This window comes from Salmo salar, chromosome 16 (assembly GCF_965601325.2).
Source record: "Salmo salar chromosome 16, fSalSal1, whole genome shotgun sequence".
NCBI classification, from domain to species: domain Eukaryota; kingdom Metazoa; phylum Chordata; class Actinopteri; order Salmoniformes; family Salmonidae; genus Salmo; species Salmo salar.
The window spans coordinates 75,786,639-75,814,140 of NC_138306.1; the positions used below are offsets into that span (position 1 = coordinate 75,786,639).

At 43.0% G+C, this 27,502-nt stretch overlaps 1 protein-coding gene across 2 annotated transcripts; it reads left to right on the forward strand.

Annotated features, from left to right (window-relative positions):
• The first annotated feature begins 257 nt into the window (after window positions 1-257).
• Window positions 258-27,283, forward strand: LOC106574625 (rho guanine nucleotide exchange factor 7). 2 transcript variants are annotated; one of them, XM_045697795.2, is made up of 21 exons: window positions 258-859; window positions 3,124-3,207; window positions 6,582-6,666; window positions 7,241-7,374; window positions 7,607-7,808; window positions 9,467-9,555; window positions 10,611-10,705; window positions 10,861-10,956; window positions 11,283-11,405; window positions 13,302-13,440; window positions 15,408-15,467; window positions 17,261-17,407; window positions 17,470-17,556; window positions 18,679-18,757; window positions 18,986-19,140; window positions 21,227-21,448; window positions 21,604-21,787; window positions 22,403-22,588; window positions 25,220-25,319; window positions 25,473-25,527; window positions 25,745-27,283. In XM_045697795.2, the coding sequence occupies exons 1-21, from the start codon at window positions 695-697 to the stop codon at window positions 25,865-25,867; spliced, it is 2,610 nt and encodes an 869-aa protein (XP_045553751.2). In that variant the 5' UTR covers window positions 258-694; the 3' UTR covers window positions 25,868-27,283. The 2 variants fall into 2 exon arrangements, with proteins under 2 accessions (XP_045553751.2, XP_045553752.2); XM_045697796.2 differs by lacking the exon at window positions 22,403-22,588 and having other exon boundaries at window positions 288-859.
• The last annotated feature ends 219 nt before the right edge of the window (window positions 27,284-27,502 follow it).

Genomic DNA, 27,502 nt, shown 5'->3' on the forward strand with positions numbered 1-27,502 from the left:
CCCTCAAGGTAGTGGGAGATGTTATATTTCTGCCGGCAGGGGGCGCTACAGTTCATTCTGACGTGGGATTCGGGAGTCCTATAAATTAAATATTCGAGTCCTTGTAATAAACGGTGTATTATGCAAAACGTTATATTTCTACACATTAACACACAGTTTAATACCGATTTAATGAGTAAATACAATCATTTGAGCGTTAAAATGCAGTAGCCCACTCTGAAATCTAATATCCTGGATTGTATTATAAGGAGCTATTATTACAGCAACCTTTAATAGTTGATGTAGGCCCAGCTACCTCATGCAAACGTATGCAAATAATGAAGAGTAAAATATTAAACCGCCAACAGGGGGACAGTCTCTAAAAGCAGTTATAGTTTTACATCTTTGTGATGTCATTCTCTGTTGGAGCATTTCGCGGCAGCAGCAGGCGACACAGGTTGGGGGAATAACGAGAGAGAGGGGGGCAGTTGACAGTTTACCAGGCGTACAAGACTGGGAAACGAAGCCAATAGACTAGCTACAACTTAAAGGACGAAAGCAGCTGTCCGTCAACCTCTCCAAAACGCAGTCATGTTATCTTTATCCAGTAGGATATGTTTTTATTCTGAATAGGCTTTTATTCTCCAATCACGTCGTTTTCTTCTCCCAAAACATCCCAGGGCAGGATAGAGTGGATGTTATTGTAATAATAGCCATGAATTCGGCGGAACAGACGGTAACGTGGCTGATAACGTTGGGGGTCTTGGAGTCACCGAAAAAGACAATTTCTGACCCTGAAGGATTCCTGCAGTCTTCTCTCAAAGATGGGGTTGTCCTGTGCAAGCTGGTGGAGCGATTGCGCCCTGGTTCTGTTGAGAAAGTAAGGTCATATCTTATTGCATGGATGTCCCACCTCTGCCTTAGACAACTAGTATGTGGAACTTGAAGAATGAAACGTTGTATTAGTATGTCTTTGTTGTTGTAGATCTCACACCGATCCTAGTATAGATCATTAACAGAGGGGTTATTGTACGGAGTAGAGTGGAATTTCCGGACAGATGTCCGTGTGTCTCACTTCAGCACTAGTTTGCATTGACAATGAGATACCTATGCCCTTTATTCCCAATATAACCTATTCTTAAATGAGTAATAACGCAATTGTATTCACATTGGCTACACATGGTATTAAAGTCCCATGATTTTTTTCTAGATTGAAAAGGGACGCTTTTTAAAAAAAGAACATGTTTGATTTTCGGAGTAAGTATGCACATTTGACCACTGCGTTTATTTTTATTCCACCCAAAAATGTTGCTATAATAAACGGGTGTTTTTGGTTCGGATCAACCGCTATAATGGGGTACACTACAAATAGATTCACATGAGTGGTCCGCCATTGACTTCAATTTCACTCAGAGGATGCCCCCCTCTCTTTTAAAGGAACAGTGTTGTTTTAACATTATTTAGCCATCAGAGTAAACCACTTATATAGGCTTACATTGTAACATTGGGAAAAGCATTAGCCTACTGATGGGACTCTCCCAATTATTCAGTGAAACACTCACATTTAAGGGTTATGGAAACACCATTGTATTAGGGACCGTTTTTTATTTATTTATTTTTATTTAACTAGGCAAGTAAGTTAAGAACAAATTCTTATTTACAATGACGGCCTACCCCGGCCAAACCCTAACCCGGACAACGCTGGGCCAATTGTGCGCCGCCCTAATGGACTCCCAATCACGGCCGGATGTGATACAGCCTGGGTCTATTGTGATGCCTCGCACTGAGATGCATTGCATTAGTCCGCTGCGCCACTCGGGAGACCCTATGGGCTTTACTTTTATGTATTTTTGTTGTTGTAAAGCATTTCAAAATATACAATATAGAAAAACAGAGTATATAATGGAGTATACAAACATTACAAACAACAGTCAGGGGGATACAGACAATACATTATATAAAGACAGTGGTGGGAAATGTACCCAATTTTCATACTTGAGTAAAAGTAAAGTTACATTAATAGAAAATTACTCAATTAAAAGTAAAAGTCACCAAGTAAAATATAACTTGAGTAAAAGTAAAAAAGTATTTGGTTTTAAATATACTTAATTATCAAAAGTAAATGTAATTGCTAAAATATACGTAAGTATCAAAAGTAAAAGTATAAATTATTTCAAATTCCTTATATTAAGCAAACAAGACAGCACGATTTTTGTATTCTTTTTTACAGATAGCCAGGGGCGCACTCCAACACTCATACATAATTTACAAACGAAGCATTTGTGTTTAGTGAGTCCCCCAGATCAGAGGCAGTAGGATGACCAGGGATTTTCTCTTGATAAGTTTGTGAATTGGACCAGTTTCCTGTCCTGCTAAGCATTCAACATGTAACGAGTACTTTTGGGTGTCAGGGAAAATATATGGAGTAAAAAGTACATAATTTTCTTTAGGAATATAGAGGGGTAAAAGTTGTCCAAAATATAAATAGTAAAGTACAGATACCTCAAAAAATTACTTAAGTAGTACATTAAAGTATTTTTACTTTAGTCTTTATACAGTGGTGTAAAGTACTTATTAATTACAAACATTAAAACGTTTTGATAGCTTTTTTGTTATGAGAAGAAGAAATCGTGTTTATTTGTTGCCTTGACATTTCTGTCACACACCCACAGAGCAAGAATGTACCTGCCCTTGTGCACTTGCAATTTATGCACGATTGGGAAAAGCATAACAACAACAGGGTCGGGGACTTCTAAATAATAGCCAATTGACGATAGGCCTAATAGGGAGAGAAATGGTTAGGTTATTAAAGGTTATGAAGCATGTGAATGCCACTACTGATATAGTCGAGGAGGGTTCTGTTTGCACAGGTAGGCACCAAAAGGTGTAGCCGCAGGGTTCTGCTTTTCAACGTGGAATATACATACCACGTCATTTCCTCTCCTACTAATCCAATTTCCCGATGGGAGATTGAGAGGTCTTTTAGGAACACCGATTGGAGATTTTAGTTTCACACTGAAATCGTGGATCTGTACCATCTTTTGCAAAACCAATAACGAAACAGGTTACCTACGGACGGCCGTATGCGTGCACGTACGGCTCGGGGATTTACTTCATAAAACGTTTAACTCCCTTTTCACACAGATCTTCCAAGAACCAAGGAATGATAGTGAGTTCCAGAGCAATATAAAGGAGTTTCTGAAAGGCTGCGGGTCCTTCCGAGTGGAGGTGAGTCATTTAACCCGTCTGCTGCTCTGTAACTTTGCTGTAAATATCGACAATACAACGCGCTCTAAACATGACTGAAAACACTGGATCAACATTTTAATTTGATCAACACGGGAGCCTGCCCCATGGGGCGTTAGCACAGCCCGGTTGTTTTACGAGCCTACAAACAGAAATACTACAGTTGCAGCCCGTCGCCATTTGGATACTAGTCTGGGCTTTCATTTATATTTCTAACATATTGTAACAATATTCCAAATGAATACTACCCTTCTCAATGTGTAGGGTTAGGGTAGAATGATTTGGTCACCATGATTTGGCCGTTTAACTGAGAAGTTCACCATTTTACAACTTGATGTTTGGTACCTCATTCTGAAAATAATCTATTGGCCGGGAGAAACTGCAATCCGTGGTTCAGTTCTTTACACAGCCATTACAAACTTCAGCTGACATTAGTCACCGTTAGCTAAAAAGCAATGGAAGCTATGGGGGCAAACCAACTCCATATTTGGTTTGATGTTACTTAAAGGCGATTTGGCCATAACAATCTAATAAAAACATGCTCACAAATTAGCTGAAGTTTGTAATGGCTGTGTAAAGAACTGAACCATGGATTCTAGTTTCTCCTGGCCTATAGAGTATTTTCAGTGTGTGGGACCATCTAACACCAAGTTGTAAATTAGTGATCTTGTCCTTTAATTCAACAACAAATTGTTACTCTGCATATTGAGCTGTCCTGGTCAATATGCAGAACAAGGGAATTTAACTGTGGGCACATCTACTGTCTATCTATTTCAACATTACAAAACACTTTCAAATGAATAATTATTATATTTCTACTGTGTGAAACCTGAGTTGTTGGAAATCTGTTTTTAAAGCACAAATGGCATCTCTTGGAATACTGTGCATCTATCACACAATTTACTATTTGTCATGGAAACAAGATTTGCCTCAAGCTTCTGAGAGATTGTGCGATATGGCAGGTGCCAGGTAAACATGTAAACAGAGGTGTGATCTGAACAGCCTCCTGAAATAAAATCCGTCTGGGAACTTAGACAGTCCACTACTCCCGAAAAGATGAATTTGTACACCTTGTAGTAAACTACTTGCCTTACCATGGCCTAGTTCTTGTGAATGCCTTGTCTCATCTCGACCCTATGACTGACTGCTTCAAGACCAGGCCTTATGGAAAGACTGACGGCTCTGTTCCAGTGTTCACACGATACCACTGAAAATGAAGCAGTGTATTGGCATGCATCCAAGTGTTATGCTAGTGTGGATGTTGGCCTGTGACTCATACCTACCAGGAGTGAGAGCTGCTGGACTGTTCTATCTCATGGCTGCTCACTGCAGTGTTGAGGCTGGGCTGCAGCAATAGTAACTAGCATGGCCTTTAGCACCTAACTCAGGTCTGTCTGGTCCTGTCCTGTCGGGGGGGGTCATGAGAATGTCAACCCAACCAATGGATTTTCCAACGAGGTCGATTAGATCGCAAGGTTAAATTCCAAAATGACCAGACATGGATATACACTGTAGTGTGAAGGAGCAGTAAGCTGTCATGATGTCCATGGTAGATTATTCTCCCAAAACAACCCCTACCTTATAGACATTCATTCGTAATATATGTCTTCACTCTAGAGACCACATTGAGTCCATCCACCATATTGCTTAATACGTCCATGTAGTTCTGTGTCAGATCAAGAAGATGTCATGCAGAAGTGTGTGTGTAGGATTAGGGAGTAAGGGGCGGTTAGGAAGGGGTTTGTTTGTGTGTGTGTGTGTTAGAGAACATGATGAGGCAGAGATTAGAGAGAAGGCTCAGACTGCTGCTAATCCCCCAGACTGGCCCTGGGTGGTTAAAGGGTAGGAGTGAGGGTGTGTGTGTTAGTTAGAGAACATGATGAGGCAGAGAAGGCTCAGACTGCTGCTAATCCCCCAGACTGGCCCTGGGTGGTTAAAGGGTAGGAGTGAGGGTGTGTGTGTGTTAGAGAACATGAGGCAGAGATGGCTCAGACTGCTGCTAATCCCCCAGACTGGTCCTGGGTGGTTAAAGGGTAGGAGTGAGGGTGTGTGTGTGTGTGTGTGTTAGAGAACATGATGAGGCAGAGATGGCTCAGACTGCTGCTAATCCCCCAGACTGGTCCTGGGTGGTTAAAGGGTAGGAGTGAGGGTGTGTGTCCAGACTAAGGGGCTAGGGGTTGGTAAAGGGTGAGACTGTGTGGGTGCTTAGCCATAAGTGTGCCACAGTGAGTGCTGGACCAGAGTGGGTGAGCTGCCCTCAGAGCAAAAGCAGCATGTAGGGCTGAGGAAACCAATGACACGACTGAATTACCACTCAGCTATGAAAATGACCTAATACTCTGACAGGGAAGTAGACCTCGTAGAGCTACTACACTTACTGCCGTGCCAAATGGTGCTGAATAGCAGTAAGTAAACTGGGGTGTTGGCCTGGTTGTGCAACAGAGTTAGTACATCTCCCGCTGCTGCCCAGTCACCTGGTACACTTAGTCACCTTAGGAAGCCTGATGAAATCCTGTATTTGTACTACAGAATTAGGTAGTTATCTGAGAAATACAGTCACACCATATCCTGCCAGGCCAGGGCTCTCATAGCGTTTCATGTTGGCTGTGTCTGTCTAATAGTCATTTAATGAACTCTGACAACAACATCGTTTAAAGAGACACCCAGGCCAAATGAGACGTAAGACGGGGATCGTGGGAGGAATACAGTGAAGGTGGAATACAGTGAAGGTGGCGTGGGGAATACAGTGAATCGGGTCAGATGTGTGCTGCCAGACTTAGGTGTTGACACTCCTGTCCTGAAGGTCCAATATTAAACGGCCGACATCTCAGGTAGCAATTATTTAGAGAATAATACAGCAGGAAGTGGTTGATCCCCAGTTAGACAGAGGGTGGATCTCAACATGACAGTCACATTCCTGACCTGTCTGGACTGAGAACAGAGAGAGTAGGATGTCCCTAGCCCTGGGGCTTCCTTCCTGTGGTTGTCTGTGGTACGAAGCACTGCGCTGTCTAAATCCCAGCGTCTGTACAACGTCTCAGTAATGCTTGGGTAGATTATGGCTGAGTTCTGCTGCCTGTGTCAATCAGTAGTTGTTGTAACTCTGTGATATTCTCCAGGCCTCAAACCTAGGCCTCCTTACTGTGACAAATACCTTTACAGACATTACACAAATCACTGTACTATGGGAATGTCTGGAAGTTCCTGTCGGGTTTTCATCACCAGAACCAGAGGAAATGTCACAAGACCTTTACGCCGTTGCAATGTTATGAAACAGTTGTTTGTCTTCAGTCAGTTATGTTTTATTTTAAACAAGTATTGAAAAGCTAAAGGATATCTCTCCCTCCTCTTCTCAGCCATTTGAGGTCAATGACCTTCTCCAGGGACTGAACTTCACCAAGGTGCTCAACTCGCTGGTGGCACTGGCCAAAGCCACCGAGGGTAAGTGGACTGACTGGAGTGTTTCTGGGGTGATTCATGGAAGGTTTCCTGTTTTCTATTCAAATCCATATCTGTGAAGTCCCACATGTAACCTGTGGTGTAGATATCAGAGTGGGCGTTGTGTGTTGTTAGGCCTGTGTGTGTCAGTGTAGAATGATGGGTGCATGTTGCAGCATGTTGAGTTGTTCTTCACTCACATTAATGTGTGTTGAACCTAAAGTAGCAGGAGTAAAATAATCTCCTGAAACTGGATCCCCACATTCTGTCACGGGGAGGGTCTCTTCTGCTCTCTTCAACCAATCCACTAAATGTGGGGAGGAGTTAAGATGGAGTGACGCCTTGTTAACGTCCGAAAGCGGAAGTCCCGTCACAGGCTCTCTTCCATTTCCCCTGAAAACCGGATAATCTGGTTGTTGACGGCCCCGCCGAGGCAGTGTCCTCATCCCTCTCTCCTCCACAGACATAGGAGTGGGCAGTGACTCTGTGTGTGTCCTCATCCCTCTCTCTCCTCCACAGACATAGGAGTGGGCAGTGACTCTGTGTGTGTCCTCATCCCTTTCTCTCTCCTCCACAGACATAGGAGTGGGCAGTGACTCTGTGTGTGCGCATCACTCGTCCTCGTTACGGATCAAGTCGTTTGACTCTCTGAACACTCAGTCTCCCCGCGGACGCTCCTCCAAACTCCTCCACAACCAGTACCGCAGCCTGGTGAGTCACACAACCACATAGAACCCAACAGAACCACAGAAACCAACAGAACTACAAGGAACCACTTGAGGTGGTTCTCACCTGCAGCTTGGGGTCATTTTCGGTCTCCATTTGTTTTTGCTCCATCCTTACTTTCTCAATCTCTTCTTTTTTCTCTCCCTCTTAATTTCTCTCCTCTCCTGTTCCTCTGTTCTTTCCCTTCTTCCATCGCTCCCTCTTTCCTCCCCAATAGGACATGTCGGAGAGCGGTGGGCAGCGGGTACTGGTGAAGGCCAAGTTCACCTTCCAGCAGACCAATGAAGACGAGTTGTCCTTCAACAAGGGTGACATGATCAGCGTGTCGCGCCAGGAAGACGGCGGCTGGTGGGAGGGCACGTTCAACGGCAACAAGGGCTGGTTCCCTAGCAACTACGTCAAGGAGGTCAAAGGCAGTGGTGGGTGTCAGTGATTGGGCGGCTTGGATTGAATATTAAGTAGGGATCGCAGTTTGTATTGGCGAGTATAAACATTAGGCTTATGCATCTCTATAACAACTTTATAATCATCTATAGCAGCTCTATTACAACTGTATAACACTCCGAGAAGTATCTCCTGTGTTGACGATATCTGATAGTGGTCCCCCCTATAGCTGACTGTACCTCTGAATCATGCAGCTAAAGCAGGCTGTTGATAGCTGGTGTGATTTACACACTGCATTTAATGTGGGTGTCTAGGGAATATCCTCTGCTGTTTAATGGCTATACATCAAATTCCCATTTCATGCAGTCAGCATTTCCCCCGGCTGCTAGAGCTGTAATAACGTGATTTATTTATTTTACCAGGTAAGTTGACTGAGAACACATTCGTATTCACAGCAGTACAGGGCGGTATGCTGCTGGCTAAAGAGAATGATCATGAAGAGAATGATTTAAAGCTGCAATATGTAACTTTTTGGGTGTCCAAACCAAATTCACATAGAAATGTTATTTATAGATCAGTCATTCTCACTGAAATCAAGTCTAAGTGTTAGATATGTTCTATGTGCGCTATTTCCGTGCTTCTTGTTCTTAAGTTTAGTTTTTGCGTCTTCTACTTTCGTTTTTGTACGCCAGCTTCAAAGAGCCGAAAATACAATATTGATTCTCTACACTATACGTGCTTGTTTTGTCGCATAAACTGAAATTAGGAGAACTATTAGAATTTGAGAAACCAGGAAATAGCGCAGCAATTTATTCGTAGTGCCTCTTTTAAAAGAGGAATTGCAGAGTGAAGGAGCGTGTTGCCAATACTAAGCTCACCAAGACATGGCTCTACTCCAGCTTATTCAATGGACTGCAATGTGCAAAGCATTACAGATAGAGCTCAACTCGGCATTACATTTCTGAGTTTGTTCGATACACTATATTTCTATGTGCAACGCTAAGTGTTCTATCAGATCATATACAGAAATGTATAGTAGATGTATAAGCTGTCATTGTGCACAGCTGTTGTGCACAGGGATTGTGCACTATTAATGTAGCTATTGTGCATTATAACGGAGAGGAAGGAAACTGCACGGTTAAACAAAGACAGGACATTCCTTAGCTTAGCCTGTGGGTGGGACTTCCCCCAAACACACCAAACAGCTCCCAGTGCTTCCCTCTGTTGGCCTACTACCTACCTACACATGATGAACTATGTATCAAACTAAGTGGCATTTCTCTATAAGCTCACAGTGGTAACCTACCCCCTTTCTGTATCCAATCAGTCACACATGAACATGCCCTCCGTCTCTGGCTGCAGAGAGCGAGAGAGCGAGCTACAGTTTTTCTTTGCTATGTGTCATGTTGTTTTCTCTCCATTCTGTATGCATCTCTGCCCCAAGGGTTGGCTACTAAAACACAGCAACATGAATATGTCCCCATTTCTCTGTAGTGCATAGAAAGCCTCTGATCTGGTCGTTAGCTAAATGAAGCCAGCATCTTTCCCCGCTGGATAACGCTGCTTTAAACTCTATTATAAAATGAATGACTTCATGTTTCTGTCCTACTCTGTCTGTTCTACTTTACACCCCCCTCTCTCCTCTCTCTCTCTCTCTCTCTCTCTCGACTCTCTCGCTCTCTCAACCACACAGACAAACCAGTGTCTCCTAAGTCTGCCACCCTCAAAAACCCTGTGAAAGGCTTTGACACACCAGCTGTCAGCAAGACCTACTATAACCTGGTGAGAACCTACACCACCTACTGCACTGAGATCTGAAATACCACGAGGGTTTTAGAATTTAGGCTTTTGCCTGCCGTGTGTTCGTGTGCAGTAATGTAGGTTGTTTCTTCCGTCTGACTGGCTGATGGGCCAGCTGTGCCTCAAGGCCCTGTGACTGGCTGCTCTATCTAGTGTGTGTGTGTGTCTGGGTCAGTGATAGTTCACAGGGACTGTGTGTCCTGCTGCCGTGACGGTGATAGGAGCACATTGCAGCGCATCCTGGAGGCCCCTGTTTACTTTGGTGCTGAGAGAAATCAACTATTCAAGACATACTCTCCTCTCCTGACAGTTTCTGTATCTGAGGAGAGGAGAGTGTATCTGAGGAGATGGAGGGAGATCTGAGGAGAGTATCTGTATTGTCCCAATGGACAAGAATACGTTAAGATCCACATGGAGCAATCTGATACAAATCAATACATTATGATATGGGGAAAGAAGTGAATAGTCCACTACTAGTCTTTATGAAGACTTGAAGGTAACCTCATCACAGTGTTAAGTTATCCTGTGGTACAAGATCCAAATGAGTTTGAGAGTTGAAATATGAGCCCTACAACATCGGGAGTTAAAAGCTACCTGGCCTGGCCGCCATTAGTGGACGTTAGATGGGTTAAAGCCAACTTAAACCCTCCACCATCTCCAGCCATCCATCTCTGCATCCTTCCTAAAGCCTGCTCTGAACCTAGCCAGTAATGACATGCACTGAAGAGGTCAGTATTTGATGAGAAAGGATGGCAGTTTATTTGTCCTCTAGTTTCTCCGTATAATGGGCGCCTTATATGAAACTTAAAGACAAAAGAAAATAAAGTACTTCAAAAAATGATGTGAAGAGGACAGGCTTCAGGAAGCAGAATGGACGGTCTCCCTGGCCCCATTCTGTCAATGAGGGGGAGAGAGGGTGGGTCTCCTCAGTAGGGTGTGCCTGAGTTCAGTGTCTGTCTGTCTGCCTGCCTGCCTGTCTGTCTGTCCATCCGTCAACATCCTCTCCTAACCCCCCTGTTCCGTCTCTCTCCATCCAGGTTCTCCAGAACATTCTAGAGACCGAGACCGAGTATTCCAAGGAGCTCCAAAGCCTACTGACCTCATACCTGCACTCACTGCAACCCACAGACACGTGAGTGTGTTTGTCTTCACATGGCTATGTGTGGTGTGTGTTTTTGTCAGGGCTGTGTGTGATTTGAGCATACTATGAACCTTACTGTACCCCCCCTGACTTTTAGTCAACCATATCGCTCCAGCTTTCCCCACACTGTCTCCCTCTGTCTCCAGGTTGAGCAGTGCAGACGTCAGTCACATCCTGGGGAATCTGGAGGACATCTCTACCTTCCAGCTGATGTTGGTTCAGTCCTACAAGGAATGTACCAAGTGAGTCCCTGAACCCACCCACACACACACACACACACATCATATGATCAGTCCATCATTGACCAAATGTATCTCATCAATACATGGATGTACCAAATGAGTGCCCATAATCTTCATGCAAGCTTAGAGTATGAATCAACTCTGAAATAGACCACGTCCTGTCTGCCAATAGGATCTAAAGCCACACCTTAAAACCCACTGTGTGGGAGGGAGCACTATTCCTCATATATAGTACATCAACATGCTGTTTATACAGGTCACACTGACACCTACTGGTAGACTCCGGTAGTGCTGTGGTGATGAGCACATTGTGTGTGTGTGTGTAGGCTTCCAGAGAGCCAGCAGAGAGTAGGGGGCTTCTTCCTCAACCTGCTGCCCCAGATGAAGGCTCTCTACATGGCCTACTGCTCCAACCACCCCTCGGCTGTCAACGTCCTCACAGAACACAGGTAAGTGTGTGCACGTCAGGTTAATGTGTGTGTGTGCACGTCAGGTTAATGTGTGTGTGTGCACGTCAGGTTAATGTGTGTGTGTGCACGTCAGGTTAATGTGTGTGTGTGCACGTCAGGTTAATGTGTGTGTGTGCACGTCAGGTTAATGTGTGTGTGTGCACGTCAGGTTAATGTGTGTGTGTGCACGTCAGGTTAATGTGTGTGTGTGCACGTCAGGTTAATGTGTGTGTGCGCACGTCAGGTTAATGTGTGTGTGTGCGCACGTCAGGTTAATGTGTGTGTGTGCGCACGTCAGGTTAATGTGTGTGTGTGCGCACGTCAGGTTAATGTGTGTGTGCGCACGTCAGGTTAATGTGTGTGTGCGCACGTCAGGTTAATGTGTGTGTGCGCACGTCAGGTTAATGTGTGTGTGCGCACGTCAGGTTAATGTGTGTGTGCGCACGTCAGGTTAATGTGTGTGTGCGCACGTCAGGTTAATGTGTGTGTGCGCACGTCAGGTTAATGTGTGTGTGCGCACGTCAGGTTAATGTGTGTGTGTGCACGTCAGGTTAATGTGTGTGTGCGTGCACGTCAGGTTAATGTGTGTGTGCGTGCACGTCAGGTTAATGTGTGTGTGCGTGCACGTCAGGTTAATGTGTGTGTGCGTGCACGTCAGGTTAATGTGTGTGTGCGTGCACGTCAGGTTAATGTGTGTGTGCGTGCACGTCAGGTTAATGTGTGTGTGCGTGCACGTCAGGTTAATGTGTGTTCACGTCAGGTTAATGTGTGTGCACGTCAGGTTAATGTGTGTGTGTGTGTGTGTGTGCACGTCAGGTTAATGTGTGTGCACGTCAGGTTAATGTGTGTGTGTGTGTGTGCACGTCAGGTTAATGTGTGTGTGTGTGTGCACGTCAGGTTAATGTGTGTGTGTGTGTGCACGTCAGGTTAATGTGTGTGTGTGTGTGCACGTCAGGTTAATGTGTGTGTGTGTGTGCACGTCAGGTTAATGTGTGTGTGCACGTCAGGTTAATGTGTGTGTGCACGTCAGGTTAATGTGTGTGTGCACGTCAGGTTAATGTGTGTGTGCACGTCAGGTTAATGTGTGTGTGCACGTCAGGTTAATGTGTGTGTGCACGTCAGGTTAATGTGTGTGTGCACGTCAGGTTAATGTGTGTGTGCACGTCAGGTTAATGTGTGTGTGCACGTCAGGTTAATGTGTGTGTGTGTGTGCACGTCAGGTTAATGTGTGTGTGTGTGTGCACGTCAGGTTAATGTGTGTGTGTGTGTGCACGTCAGGTTAATGTGTGTGTGTGTGTGTGCACGTCAGGTTAATGTGTGTGTGCACGTCAGGTTAATGTGTGTGTGCACGTCAGGTTAATGTGTGTGTGCGTGTGTGCACGTCAGGTTAATGTGTGTGTGTGTGTGCACGTCAGGTTAATGTGTGTGTGTGTGTGCACGTCAGGTTAATGTGTGTGTGTGTGTGCACGTCAGGTTAATGTGTGTGTGTGTGCACGTCAGGTTAATGTGTGTGTGTGTGCGTGTGTGCACGTCAGTGAGGAACTGGGGGAGTTTAGTATGTTGCTGTGAGGAACTGGGGGAGTTTAGTATGTTGCTGTGAGGAACTGGGGGAGTTTAGTATGTTGCTGTGAGGAACTGGGGGAGTTTAGTATGTTGCTGTGAGGAACTGGGGGAGTTTAGTATGTTGCTGTGAGGAACTGGGGGAGTTTAGTATGTTGCTGTGAGGAACTGGGGGAGTTTAGTATGTTGCTGTGAGGAACTGGGGGAGTTTAGTATGTTGCTGTGAGGAACTGGGGGAGTTTAGTATGTTGCTGTGTGTTTCAGTGAGGAACTGGGGGAGTTTAGTATGTTGCTGTGAGGAACTGGGGGAGTTTAGTATGTCGCTGTGTGTTTCAGTGAGGAACTGGGGGAGTTTATGGAGGGGAAGGGAGCCAGTAGTCCAGGTATCCTGACCCTCACCACTGGCCTCAGTAAACCCTTCATGAGGCTGGACAAATACCCTACACTGCTGAAGGAACTGGAGAGACACATGGAGGTGAGAGGGAGACAGTCTGTTTATTTCTTTAGGGGGTAGAGCAGCTTTAATATTACAGACAGATTGTAGCTTCCATCAATGGAATTGTCTGCATCATTTCCAATCCCCCATATATATTTTTTGTAAATATACAGTACCAGTCAAAAGTTTGGACACACTTACTCATTCCAGGGTTTTTCTTAATTTTTTTACTATTTTCTACATTGTAGAATAATAGTGAAGACATCAAAACTATTAAATAACCCATATGGAATCATGTAGTAACCAAACAAGTGTTTGAAGAATCTCAAATATATTTGAGATTCTTCAAAGTAGCCACCCTTTGCTGTAATGACAGCTTTGCACACTGTTGGCATTCTCTCAACCAGCATCATGAGAGAGTCACCTGGAATGCTTTTCCCCCACAGACTTGAAAAAGTTCTCACATATGCTGAGCATTTGTTGGCTGCTTTTCCTTCACTCAGCGGTCCAATTCATCCCAAACCATCTCAATTGTGTTGAGGTCAGGTGATTGTGGAGGCCAGGTCATCTGATGCAGCACTCCATCACTCTCCTTCTTGGTCAAATAGCCCTTACACAGCCTGGAGGTGTGTTTTAGGTCATTGTACTGTTGAAACACAAATGAGAGTCCCACTAAGCGCAAACTAGATGGGATGGCGTATCGCTGCAGAATGCTGTGGTAGCCATGCTGGTTAAGTGTGCTATGAATTCTAAATAAATCAGTGTCACCAGCAAAGCACCATCACACCACCTCCATGCTTCACGGTGGAAACCACACATGCGGAGATCATCCCTTCACCTACTCTGTGTCTCACAAAGACACGGCGGTTGCAACCAAAATTTTGACTCATCTGACCAAAGCACAGATTTCCACCGGACAAATGTCCATTGCTCGTGTTTATTGTCCCAAGCAAGTCTCCTTTTTATCGGTGTCCTATAGTAGTGGTTTCTTTGCGCAGCAATTCGACCATGAAGGCCTGATTCTCGTAGTCTCCTCTGAACAGTTGATGTTGAGATGTGTCTGTTACTTGAACTCTGTGAAGCATTTATTTGGGCTGCAATCTGAGGTGCAGTTAATTGCCGATTTCTGAGGCTGGTAACTCTAATGAACATCCTCTGCAGCAGAGGCGGTCCTCATGAGAGCCAGTTTCATCATAGCGCTTGATGGTTTTTGCGACTGCACTTGAAGAAACTTTCAAAGTTCTTGAAATGTTCCATATTTACTGACCTTCATGTCTTCAAGTAATGATGGACTGTTTCTCTTTGCTTATTTGAGCTGTTCTTGCTATAATATGGACTTGGTCTTTTACCAAACAGGGCTATTTTCTATATACTTCCCCTACCTTGTCACAACACAAGTGATTGGCTCAAACGCATTAAGAAGGAAAGAAATTCCACAAATTAACTTTTAACAAGGCACACCTGTTAATTGAAATGCATTCCAGGTGACTCCCTCATGAAGCTGGTTGAGAGAATACCAAGAGTGTGCAAAGCTGTCATCAAGGCAAAGGTGGCTACTTTGAAGAATCTCACATATATTAAATATATTTACATTTGTTTAACAGTTTTGTTTTTTGGTTACTACAGGATTCCATATGTGTTATTTCATACTTTTGAGGTCTTCGCTATTATTCTACAATGTAGAAAATAGTAAAAATAAAGAAACCCTTGAATAAGCTTTTGACTGGTACTGTATACATTTGTTTTATATTTTCCTTTATTATTTTCTACTAACCCTACCACCCCTCCCCTAATTGGAGTAAAGGCTTCTACTTCCAACTTATACATACTACATACATTTCAGGAACAGTATGTTTTACGTTAGTTATCTGTGTGTGTCTCTATGTAATATGGACAAAGGTCATTTTCCTGTGAATGGTTGCTTTTTTGTTGTGTAGGTGTAGACTATATTGACTGTTAGACCTGTGATCTTCTGCTGAATCAAACGTCCCCCTCTTCTTCACCAGGAGCATCATCCTGACCGACCAGACATCCAGAAGTGTTTGACCTCCTTCAAAAGCCTCTCTGTAAGTCGGATATATACCGTCCCTGTCTCGGTTTAATGACTTATGCAGTGTTGAAGGGTTACATTTACATGTCTCTTGTTGATGTACACTACTGTTCAAAAGTTTGGGGTCACTTAGAAATGTCCTTGTTTTGAAAGAAAAGCACTTTTTTTGTCAATTTTTTTAAATAACATCAAATTGATCAGAAATGCAGTGTAGACATTAATGACTATTGTAGCTGGAAACAGTTTATTTTTTATCAGTACTTACATTTTTATGGATATCTACATAGTTGTACAGAGGCCCATTATCAGCAACCGTCACTCCTGTGTTCCAATGGCACGTTGTATTAGCTAATCCAAGTTTCATTTTAAAAGTCTAATTGATCATTAGACAACCCTTTTGCAATTATGTTAGCACAGCTGAAAACTGTTGGTCTGATTAAAGAAGCAATAAAACTGGCCTTTAGACTAGTTGAGTATCTGGAGCATCAGCATTTGTGGGTTCGATTACAGGCTCAAAATGGCCAGAAACAAAGAACTTTCTTCTGGAACTCGTCAGTCTGTTTTTGTTCTGAGACATGAAGGCTATTCCATGTGAGAAATTGCCAAGAAACTGAAGATCTCGTACAACGCTGTGTACTACTCCTTTCACAGAACAGCGCAAACTGTCTCTAACCAGAATAAAAAGAGGAGTGGGAGGCCCCGGTGCACAACTGAGCAAGAGGACAAGTACATTAGAGTGTCTAGTTTGAGAAACAGACGCCTCACATGTCCTCAACTGGCAGCTTCATTAAATAGTTATCCACAAAACACCAGTCTCAACAGTGAAGAGGCGACTCTGGGATGCTGGCCTTCTAGGCAGAGTTCCTCTGTCCAGCGTCTGTGTTCTTTTGCCCATCTTAATCTTTTGTTTTTATTAGCCAGTCTGAAATATGGCTTTTTCTTTGCAACTTTGCCTAGAAGACCAGCATCCCGGAGTCGCCTCTTCACTGTTGACGTTGAGACTGGTGTTTTGTGGGTACTATTTAATGAAGCTGCCAGAATAGACTGACAAGTTTCAGAAGAAAGTTATTTGTTTCTGGCCATTTTGAGCCTGTAATCGAACCCACAAATGCTGACGCTCCAGATACTTGACTAGTCTAAAGAAGGCCAGTTTTATTGCTTCTTTAATCAGAACAACAGTTTTCAGCTGTGCTAACATAATTGCAAAAGGGTTTTCTAATAATCAATTAGCCTTTTTAAAATGATAAACTTGGATAAGCTAACACAACAAACCATTGGAACACAGGAATGATGGTTGCTGATAATGGGCCTCTGTACGCCTATGTAGATATTCCATTAAAATCTGCTGTTTCCAGCTACAATAGTCATTTACAACATTAACAATGTCTGCACTGTATTTCTGATCAATGTAGTTATTTTAATGGACAAAAAATGTGCATTTCTTTCAAAAACAAGACATTTCTAAGTGACCCCAAACTTTTGAGCACTAGTGTATATGGAATCCAGTGTTTATTAAGGGTTAAATTGACATGTTAAATAGTCTCTGTCTTGTTGTGTGCAAGCAGTGCAGTGTTGCTAATCCTGGGCTGAGGGAAAAGCTTTAGCCTGGCTCTGAGCTCCACGGTTTGGCTCTGCTGTTCTGTGGCTTGGTGCCCTGGCTTGGGCTTCTATGCAGCCTGGATCTTCCGTGTGTGCATACATTTGTCTGTTTCTCTCTCTCTGTCTTGCTGTCTCTCACAATGACTGGGATTCAATACTTCAAAACAGCTTCCTTTTTATTTGTGTATGTTTGTTTCTCCATGGCTTCAGGCTCAATGTCAGGAGGTGAGGAAACGTAAGGAGCTGGAGCTGCAGATTCTAACTGAGACGATCAGGCGCTGGGAGGGAGATGACATCAGAACCCTGGGCCCTGTCCTGTACATGTCACACACACTCTGCCACACACACGGATCAGAGGTAAGATGCGCATCTAAAATCGACACCCAGGAACATCTTAACAGTGTGTTTGTCTTCTTTAGGAGAAGAGTGAACGCTACCTCCTGCTGTTCCCAAATGTTCTCCTTCTGCTGTCTGCCAGCTCCAGAATGAGTGGATTCATCTACCAGGTCAGGATCTCGCTCTGTCCTTTGTTAGTATTTAGGTCCCTATAGAATCCGCTTTGTTGAGAACATGACGGAATCCTGGAATCGAGACCTTAAAACGTAATTCAACAATATTCCAAAATGTATTGAACTTAGTAGGAAATCAACTAAATGGTTTGAACTTATTAGAAAAGTCATTAATTCGCCCAAGATTATCATGACATAAATAAAATGCATCAGTGATTCATATTTTCCTTCAACTTTCTGAAGAGGCAACGGCACAGGAATGCCTGTCTGTGTGCGTGTTTTGTCAACCACTTATTGTAGTCGTTAGGGATTATGCTAATGTTTTGCCAACTGTCTTCTGGTAGATGGTAAGACTTTCCCAAAACCTTCTCAATTAAATGTTGAAGCTGCAATATGTGACTTTTTGCGTGACCCAACCAAATTCACATAGAAATGTTATAGATATGTCCATCTCATTGAAAGCGTGTCAAAGAAGCGGTTATATCTGTTCCATGTGCGCTATTTCTATGCTTCCTGTTCTTAAGTTTTGTTTTTTTTGTCATATTTTTGGTCATTGAAAATATATTTCACAGCGGTTTAGATGGTACAATGATTCTCTACACATTGCTTGTTTTGTCACACAAACTGAAATTAGGCAAACTATTGCAATTTTAGCAACCACAAAAAATTGTGGAGGGATTTTTGCCTATTGTACAATTTTTTTTTTAACTACAAAGTAGCATATGCCTACCTGGCAGAATGATATCATGACTATTTGCATCAGTCCAGTGGCCATTTGTTTTGCAAACTTTGCAATCACATGAGTGCTACAGAAACATCCTAACCAAACAACTGTCTCTGGCTAGTGAGCAGTTAAAGGGTAATTACACCCCAAAATCTCAATTGCTTAGATTTTTTTCCCCAGACCTCAAGTGGTCTTCTGATGTGGTTTGAAGCATTGTTATGGACTTAGAACATCAAATGTTTTTTTGTTTTTTTTCAACAATTTCAAAAAAAAATTTAGTGGGGAAAAACTGGGAAGACACAGAATCAGGCAAAAATCTAACGGATTTTATAGTTCCCTTAAGTATGTAAACACTAAAGGTTTCTGTAACTCTTTGTCATTGATTTGCTTTCAAGGGTAAGCTGCCATTGGCAGAAATGCTTATCTCAAGGATAGAAGATTGTGAGATGGTCAAAAACGCTTTCGAAATATCAGGTATGTTTACAGTTTGTTTACTAGTGGAGTTTAAGCAGCTCAAATTAAGTGTAATGTCTGTGTAGTTACGTGTGTGTGTGAACATGTTTAACTATACTTGTGGGGACCCAAAGGATAAATGCTATTTCTAGAGGGTTAAGGTTGATGTTAGGCAAAATACGATTTTGAATGGGAATAAATTGTGTCCCCACAAGGTTAGTTAAACTAGACTTTGTGTGTGTATTACAGGCAGTACGTGTGAGCGCATGCAGGTGGTGTGTAACAACCAGCAGGATCTGCAGGAGTGGGTGGAGCATCTGTCGAGACACACTCAGATCAGAAACGCCCCCTCCGGGATCATGACCACACCCACCGCCAAGCCCCAGTCTGTCCCCTGCCACACGGTAACACCCCCAACCGCTCCAGTCTGACTGTCAGTTAAAGGGATAGGTATCGACCTTTTGTCTGACATTTTTCTTGTGTAGATCCAGGTACATGGATTAGGATATTTGTAGGTTTAAATCCCAAATGAATGGGAAAGATAATTCTGGGTTCATGACAACTTGTAAATATGACCATACCACTGGGAAAGATCCTTTTGAATGCCCCTGCAAATGGTAATTACTAGTGGGAAACTCGTCTATCATCACGGACTTCTCCCACATGTTGAACTTTGATGTCACATACTAAGGAAATTACCTCTATAACAGCATTTTCGGCAGTTTAAATGCAACAATAAAACATTATTTATAAAAAGCAATCTATTAATATAGTTTTTGAACACTATCATTTGTTTACAAGCTAGCTAGCTGTTCTTTTAATTTATGGTTGAAGACTATTGTTTGCCCGTTAGCCAAGCAGCGATTCTAAACGAGTTCAAAGCACTTCAAAGAATGCATCCAACTCGTATTTACAACTGGTTATTACTAGAGGTCGACCGACTATGATTTTTAAACTCCGAAACCGATTGTTGGAGGACCAAAAATAGCCGATACCGATTAATCGGCAGATTTTTCTTTTTTTATATATATTTTTGAAATGACAATTATAACAATACTGAATGAACAATGAACCCTTTTATTTTAAGTTAATATAGTACATAAATAAAATCTATTTAGTCTCAAATAAATAATGAAATGTTCAATTTGGTTTAAATAATGCAAAAACAGTGTTGGAGAAGAAAGTAAAAGTGCAATATATGCCATGTAAAAAAGCTAACGTTTAAGTTTCTTGCTCAGAGCATGAGAACATATGAAAGCTGGTGGTTCAATATTCCCAGTTAAGAAGTTTTAGGTTGTAGTTATAGGAATTATGACGCGTCGACTATTTCTCTCTATACGATTTGTATTTCATATACCTTTGACTACTGGATGTTCTTATAGGCACTTTAGTATTGCCAGCCTAATCTCGGGAGTTGATAGACTTGAAGTCATAAACGGCGCTGTGCATCAACAATTGCTAAGAGCTGCTCGCAAACGCAGTAAAGTGCTGTTTGGATGAATGCTTACGAGCCTGCTGCTGCCTACCACCGCTCAGTCAGACTGCTCTATCAAATCATAGACTTAATTATAATAAACACACAGAAATACGAGCCTTAGACATTAATAATGGTCAAATCCGGAAACGATCATTTCAAAAACAAAATGTTTATTCTTTCAGTGAAATACAGAACCATTCCATATTTTGTCGAACGGGTGGCAACCCTAAGTCTAAGTATTGCTGTTACATTGCACAACCTTCAATGTTATGTCATAATTATGTAAAATTCAGCCAAATTAATTATGGTCTTTGTTAGGAAGAAACACAGTTCGCAACGGCCCAAACTGTTGCATATACCCTGACTCTGCTTGCACTGAACGCAAGAGAAGTGGCACAATTTCCCTAGTTAATATTACCTGCTAACATGCATTTATTTTAACTAAATATGCAGGTTTTAAAAAACATACTTCTGTGTATTGATTTTAAGAAAGGCATTGATGTTTATGGTTGGGTACATTTGTGCAACGATTGTGCTTTTTTTCTCGAATGCGATGTTGAAGTAGGCTGTGATTCGATAAATTAACAGGCACCGCATTGATTATATGCAACGCAGGGCAAGCTAGTTAACTACACATGGTTGATGATATTACTAGGTTAACTAGTGATTAATTTTATAAGATCAGTTTAATGCTAGCTAGCAACTTACCTTGGCTCCTTTTGACGCTGCACTCGTGTACCAGGTGGTCAGCCTGCCACAAGGTTTCCTCGTGGATTGCAATTTAATTGGCCATATTCGGCGTCCAAAAAGGCCAATTACCGATTTATGAAACTTGAAATTGGCCCTAATTAATCGGCCATGCCGATTAATCGGTTACCACCTTCCCACTTGGTTATGAACGCAGCAAGCATCATTTCATTCCAAGAAATATTACTGTATATATGATATACTCTTTTTTGTACCAGTCTTAAACTTCTCCACTCTGTTCTCTCTCCCCCTTTCTTCTCCCCCAGCTCCCGTCCCATCCCCTGACCCCCACCAGACACTCAGAGAGTAGGGGTGTATCTGGGGGCCCTGCCTACCACACCCTACCCCACCCCTCCTCCCACGGGGCCCCTCAAACCCCCCCCATGTGGGGTCCCCTGGAGCCCCCCAGCACCCCCAAACCCTGGAGCCTCAGCTGCCTCCGCCCCGCGCCCCCACTCAAGCCCTCGGCAGCACTTTGCTATAAAGAGGTATGATCCTAGGCCTTTGGTCTTAGAGGGAATAGGTTCCAAACAGTAATAGCCAGCACAGTTTCTAGAGATGATGCCTTTATCAATAAAATAGCCCACCTCTAGGGTTCTAAGAGAGCCTCTCTCTTCCTCTTTTTTTATCTCCCTCGCTCTAGGAGCTGAGTAAAAGTCCTAAGAGTATGAAGAAGCTGCTGCCTAAGCGTAAGCCTGAGAGGAAACCTTCAGATGAGGACTTTGCTACCAGGAAGAGCACTGCAGCTCTGGAGGAGGATGCCCAGATCCTGAAAGTGATTGAGGCCTACTGCACCAGCGCCAAAACACGACAGACACTCAACTCAAGTAAGACTACGCCGCAAACACACAACCTGTCAGAGACTCAATACTTCAACCAATACCAACTAGTCTTTGGTGTCATTTGACTTCTCCTCCAAAGCCTGTCTTTTATTTCTGTACTAACATGAACCATGTCCAGATTAGTTCTAAGACTTCACAGGTTCTGGATAAATGCTCTTTAGAGTATAGCTGTTTAGATTAAACTGTCACAGTGTCTAGTCTATTGCTACTCATAGTTCAGTGTTGTCTCCTCTCTCTTTAACTATGTTCTCTCCTGTTTCTTTTCTCTCCCCTCATCCCCTTTGCATTCTGTTATTCTCCGCTCTGTTCCTCCTCCTTTTGGTTTGTCTATTTTGTGTCGTCTCCCTTTAAAAAATAAATAAAATATATACATTATTTTTGTCCTCATCCATAACCCCACCATCCTTCCTCGTTTTAAATATACCTGTATATTATTTCTCCTATTATTATTGATCCCTCTCTCCACAACCCACCTCAACAAATTATTTGCCCCCCCCCCCACACCGCTTTATTATGGTTTGATCCACTCCCCCTCCTCGTTCCGTATGGTTTGATCCACCCCTCCCTCCTCATTCTGTATGGTTTGATCCACTCCCCCAGCATGGCAGGGTACTGATTTGATGCATAACCACGTGCTGGCCGAGCCAGTTGACCGGTCCAGTGTGGACACTATAGGTTGCCGTAGCAGCCTGTCCAGAGGGACCGAGCCCTGTTCTGACCTATCAGAGGACTCGGATTATGACAGTATTTGGACCGCCAGTAGTTACAGGACCTCCTCCGTTTCTCGTAAGAGCTACAGTCGCTCCTCCCATATATCCCGCTCCCCCACACCTTTTTTAATCAACTATTTTATTTTGAAAGAGAAATATGATTTTCTTTCATCGTAGTTTTGGAATCCCATTGCTGGCTAGGCCACATTCAGTACGCAAACGTTGCAGATAGAAATGCAGGGAATAGAGCTGACATGATTCCTTATTCTACATGTTTGTTCAACATAATACATTTCTATCTAAATGTTGGCCAACGCTGTGTCCTGCTGAATGCGGCCCTGGCTTTCCTTCAGCCACTATTTGTAGTTTCTCCCCCTCTCTTAGTCATGGTTAGTTGTGTGTGTGTGGTTTACAGTAGCTGTGTCTGCTGTTTCTGTGAAATGTCTGTCAAGCCAACCTCTCAGAAACTGAAGATAGGAGGAACTTAACATGAACTCTCTCCCTTATGCATGTATGCACAGTACCTTGCAAAAGTATTCACCCCCCTTGGCGTTTTTCCTATTTTGTTTCATTATAACCTGTAATTTAAATGGATTTTTATTTGGATTTCATGTAATGGACATACACAAAATAGTCCAAATTAGTGAAGTGAAATGAAAAAATAGCTTGTTTAAAAAAATTATATAAAAAAACGTAAAAGTGGTGCATGCATACGTATTCACCCCCTTTTTGCTATGAAGCCCCTAAATAAGATCTGGTGCCACCAACTACCTTCAGAAGTCACATAATTAGTTCAATAAAGTCCACCTGTGTGCAATCTAAGGGTCACCTGATCTGTCACATGATCTCAGTGTATATATACACCTGTTCTGAAAGGCCCCAGAGTCTGCAACACCACTAAGCAAGGGGCACCACAAAGCAAGCAGTACTATGAAGACCAAGGAGCTCTCCAAACAGGTCAGGGACAAAGTTGTGGAGAAGTACAGATCAGGGATGGGTTTTGAACATCCCACAGAGCACCATTAAATCCATTATTAAAAAATGGAAATAATATGGCACCACAACAAACCTGTCAAGAGGGCTGCCCACCAAAACTCACAGACCAGGCAAGAAGGGCATTAATCAGAGAGGCAACAAAGAGACCAAAGATAACCCTGAAGGAGCTGCAAAGCTCCACAGCGGAGATTTGAGTATCTGTCCATTGGACCACTTTAAGCCGTACACTCCACAGAGTTGGGCTTTACGGAAGAGTGGCCAGAAAAAAAGCCATTGCTTAAAGAAATATATAATATGTTCGCCAAAAGGCATGTGGGAGACTCCCCAAACATATGGAAGAAGGTACTCTGGTCAGATGACACTAAAATTGAGCTTTTTGGCTATCAAGGAAAATGCTATGTCTGGTGCAAACCCAACACCTCTCATCACTTTGAGAATACCATCCCCGCAATGAAGCATGGTGGCGGCAGCATCATGCTGTGGGGATGTTTTTCATCGGCAGGGACTGGGAAACAAAAATCAATTTTAATTCCAGGTTGTAAGGCAACAAAATACTTTCGAAAGCCACTGTATGTATTCATGCATGCATGCACTACTGGTTAGAGTAGTACACAGCGTTGTACGAGATCTTCAGTTTCTTGGCAATTTCTCGCATGGAATAGCCTTCATTTCTCAGAACAAGAATAAACTGACGAGTTTCAGAAAAGTCATGTGTTTCTGGCCATTTGAGCCTGTAATCGAACCCACATGCTGATGCTCCAGATACTCAACTAGCCTAAAGAAGACCAGTTTTATTGCTTCTTTAATCAGCATAACAGTTTTCAGCTGTGCTAACATAATTGCAAAAGGGTTTTCTAATGATCAATTAGCCTTTTTAAAATGATAAACTTGGATTAGCTAACACAACGTGCCATTGGAACACAGGAGTGATGGTTGCTGATAATGGGCCTCTGTACGCCTATGTAGATATTCCATAAAAAATCTGCCGTTTCCTGCTACAGTAGTCATTTACAACATTAACAATGTCTACACTGTATTTCTGATCAATTTGATGTTATTTTAATTGGCAAAAAGTTGCTTTTCTTTCAAAAACAAGGACATTTCTAAGTGACCCCAAACTTTTGACCTGTAGTATACACACACACACTTCTCCCCTCAAAAGACCTCGTGGACAAAGGGAATAATTGCTCCTCAGCCTCCCTTCTGTTCTCAACTATTAACGGCTTCAAAGGACCTGGTGTCACGTTACCATCATTAAAATGATGAGTTAATATGCTGCTGTCATAGCTTAGATCTCCCTTGGAGGACAGAGATATTGAATCTCAATGGGATCTCCTGTATGAATAAAGGATAGATGAGAGGGAGACTTGATTTGCCAGGTCAAGTTCTCCTCCTCTACCACACCTGTCCTGATCCTTCCACAGGCCCCCTTTGACAGGCCGCTTATCTGAATCTGGTTTGGTTTGGACTGTGTCCTAATACTCTAAAATGGTCTCCTTGTCGTCTTTCCTTCATTGCCGCTGATAAATGAAAGGACTGTGATCAGGGGGGACAGGACACAAGGAGAAGAGGCTAGTTTGAACTATTGAGCTACAGCCTTAGTGTGTCAAACCTCTACGGAAAGGTCACCCACCCTGTCAGCCAATCAGTCAATGAGTCATCCCGTCCATCAACCAATGTGCTCTGCTGACGGTCTTGTTTTACCAATCAGGATCCAGGGAGAAGTCAAGTCTGCACATGCTCTTCCCTGAGGAGGAGAAGATCATCGTGGAGGAGACCAAGAGCAACGGACAGACTGTCATCGAGGAGAAGTAAGCACTGCATTCCTCCCTGAACTCTCAGTGCGTTAGATTGGGAGAACTCTTCACTTCACACGTTCAGAAGTTGAGATGTTCCCTAATGGGGTTTATTGATAATGGTGTGCTGTGGTTGGGTTGGTTAACTAACATGTCTGTCTGCCTTAGGACTCTAGTAGACACGGTGTATGGGCTGAAGGATGAAGTACAGGAGCTGAAACAGGTGAGCGTTCAGGAGAGTTAGCACGTTTTAGCATTCTCTAAACCATCACATCAAATAGCATGTCAGTCATACAGCGTCGGAATCATAATGAATCAGAGGATCTTTAAGATAAGCATACACATCCCAGAACCAGAGTTCTGTTCATTCCAGGCATGTGCGATTTAGAGCCTTTTCTAAGATCCAGCGGCCATCTTTGTTCCCCCCCCCCCCCAAACAGGACAACAAGAAGATGAGGAGGACCCTGAATGAAGAGCAGAAAGCCAGGAAGGAGCTGGAGAAGATCCTGAGGAGAGTCCTGAAGAACATGAACGACCCCACCTGGGACGAGACCAACTTGTGAGTACTCAGGTAACATCGCATCAGCATGGTTGGGTTCGGGCTCCACCGTGACTGGACCAAAATTGTTAACCACGAAGCCATCTGGTGTAACACTGTGAACTGACACTGTGGAACACTGATCTGTCACTGTTGTAAGAGACTGGGTGTGGTTCAAAGTCAAAACAGCCAATGAAAATGCAACATAGCGTCCCTGAATCACTCTGGAAGATAATTGGCTGCGGCATGGACCTCGGACCTCAGACCTCTTTGTGTGGATCTGGGATCGGAAAGAGGCTGGAACAATCACACTAGTGAAGATGCGTCTGACGTCACTGACTGTCTCCTTCCGGGTGCTTCTCAAAGGGTGATTCCTCTCTACCTCTCCCCTTCTGCACTGATCTGAAAGCAGGTGAAAACAACATGGGAATTTTCTGTCACTTGTACAGTACTTTAACATCCGTGATGAGGAAAGGAAGTAAGTTCAGACTATTGAGATCCATCCTCTGCATGTAGAGGAATAGTCTCAGGGAATAAATACTAGAGACAGTGGCTGCATCTCAATAGTGGGTTTGCTCTTCTCATCTTTGCTGATCTGCACCGTTATGTGCAGTAGGTCCCTAGTGCCTACAAAGGGATTTCCTTTCACCTGTCCAGTTTTATGCAGAGGAAAGGTAGACTATTGAGATGCAACCCAGACGATTTTGACAGATGATGATTTTGTCACTGCCTGCATTACCCTGCTACCAAGCTCCTCAACACCCCCACCCTCCTCTTACCCCACTCTGGAGCATCTCCCTGCCCATTCCTCTGAGCCTTGTAGGAACCTATGGCCAACACACAGAACAGCGTAACCTCTAGCTCATTCTGCATGTTTCCATGGAAACCTTAGCAATCCAATACTGGAACGTTTTCAGGTGATTTTTGTGGTTTTCTGATGATGATTATTTGAAGTATTCTGGATGACCTATTTCTTGTTACTGTTATTTTACCAGATAATCGACTTTCTATTTTAATTCTTTCCTGAAAACACTGTATTTCTACTTTTGCTTTTCTACTTCTTTGTCACCTATGATTTGTACAGAAACGAACCGTAGCGTCTGAAATTAATATCATGAAATGTGCCTTGGGGAAATTATTCCATGATAATTAGCTTACATTTCTGGCAGGCTCTTCAGTTTAAAATACTTCAAATATTCCAATGCAATATTGATTCCAATGATGAACACTAATGTAAACTACTTATCTAACTATTTCAGATTCTATATTATGTCTGTAATTTATGTATTTAAATGAAATTGACTGATGAGAAATGTATTATGCACTCCTTAAGTCTATTGTTCAGTGAAAATCTCCCTCCCATATCCCTCTATTTATTACCTCTTCCTCTCTCTATCACTCTTCTCAACCTGTTGTCTCTGAATTAAACCATCAAACTGAATCTCTTGTTGTCTCTGAATTAAACTAGTAAACTGAATCTCTTGTGTATCTGAATACTTGCGATGACTGACATGTTGTTTTACCCATCTTAGTTGAAACACTGGCTGTAAGTTGCCTCTGAATAACAGCATCTGTTTAATGACCTAAATGTGATGTAGCCTTTGTCCTGCAAAGTGCTCTCACTTTAACTTCAAATGAACCGGACAGTTATCATTGGATA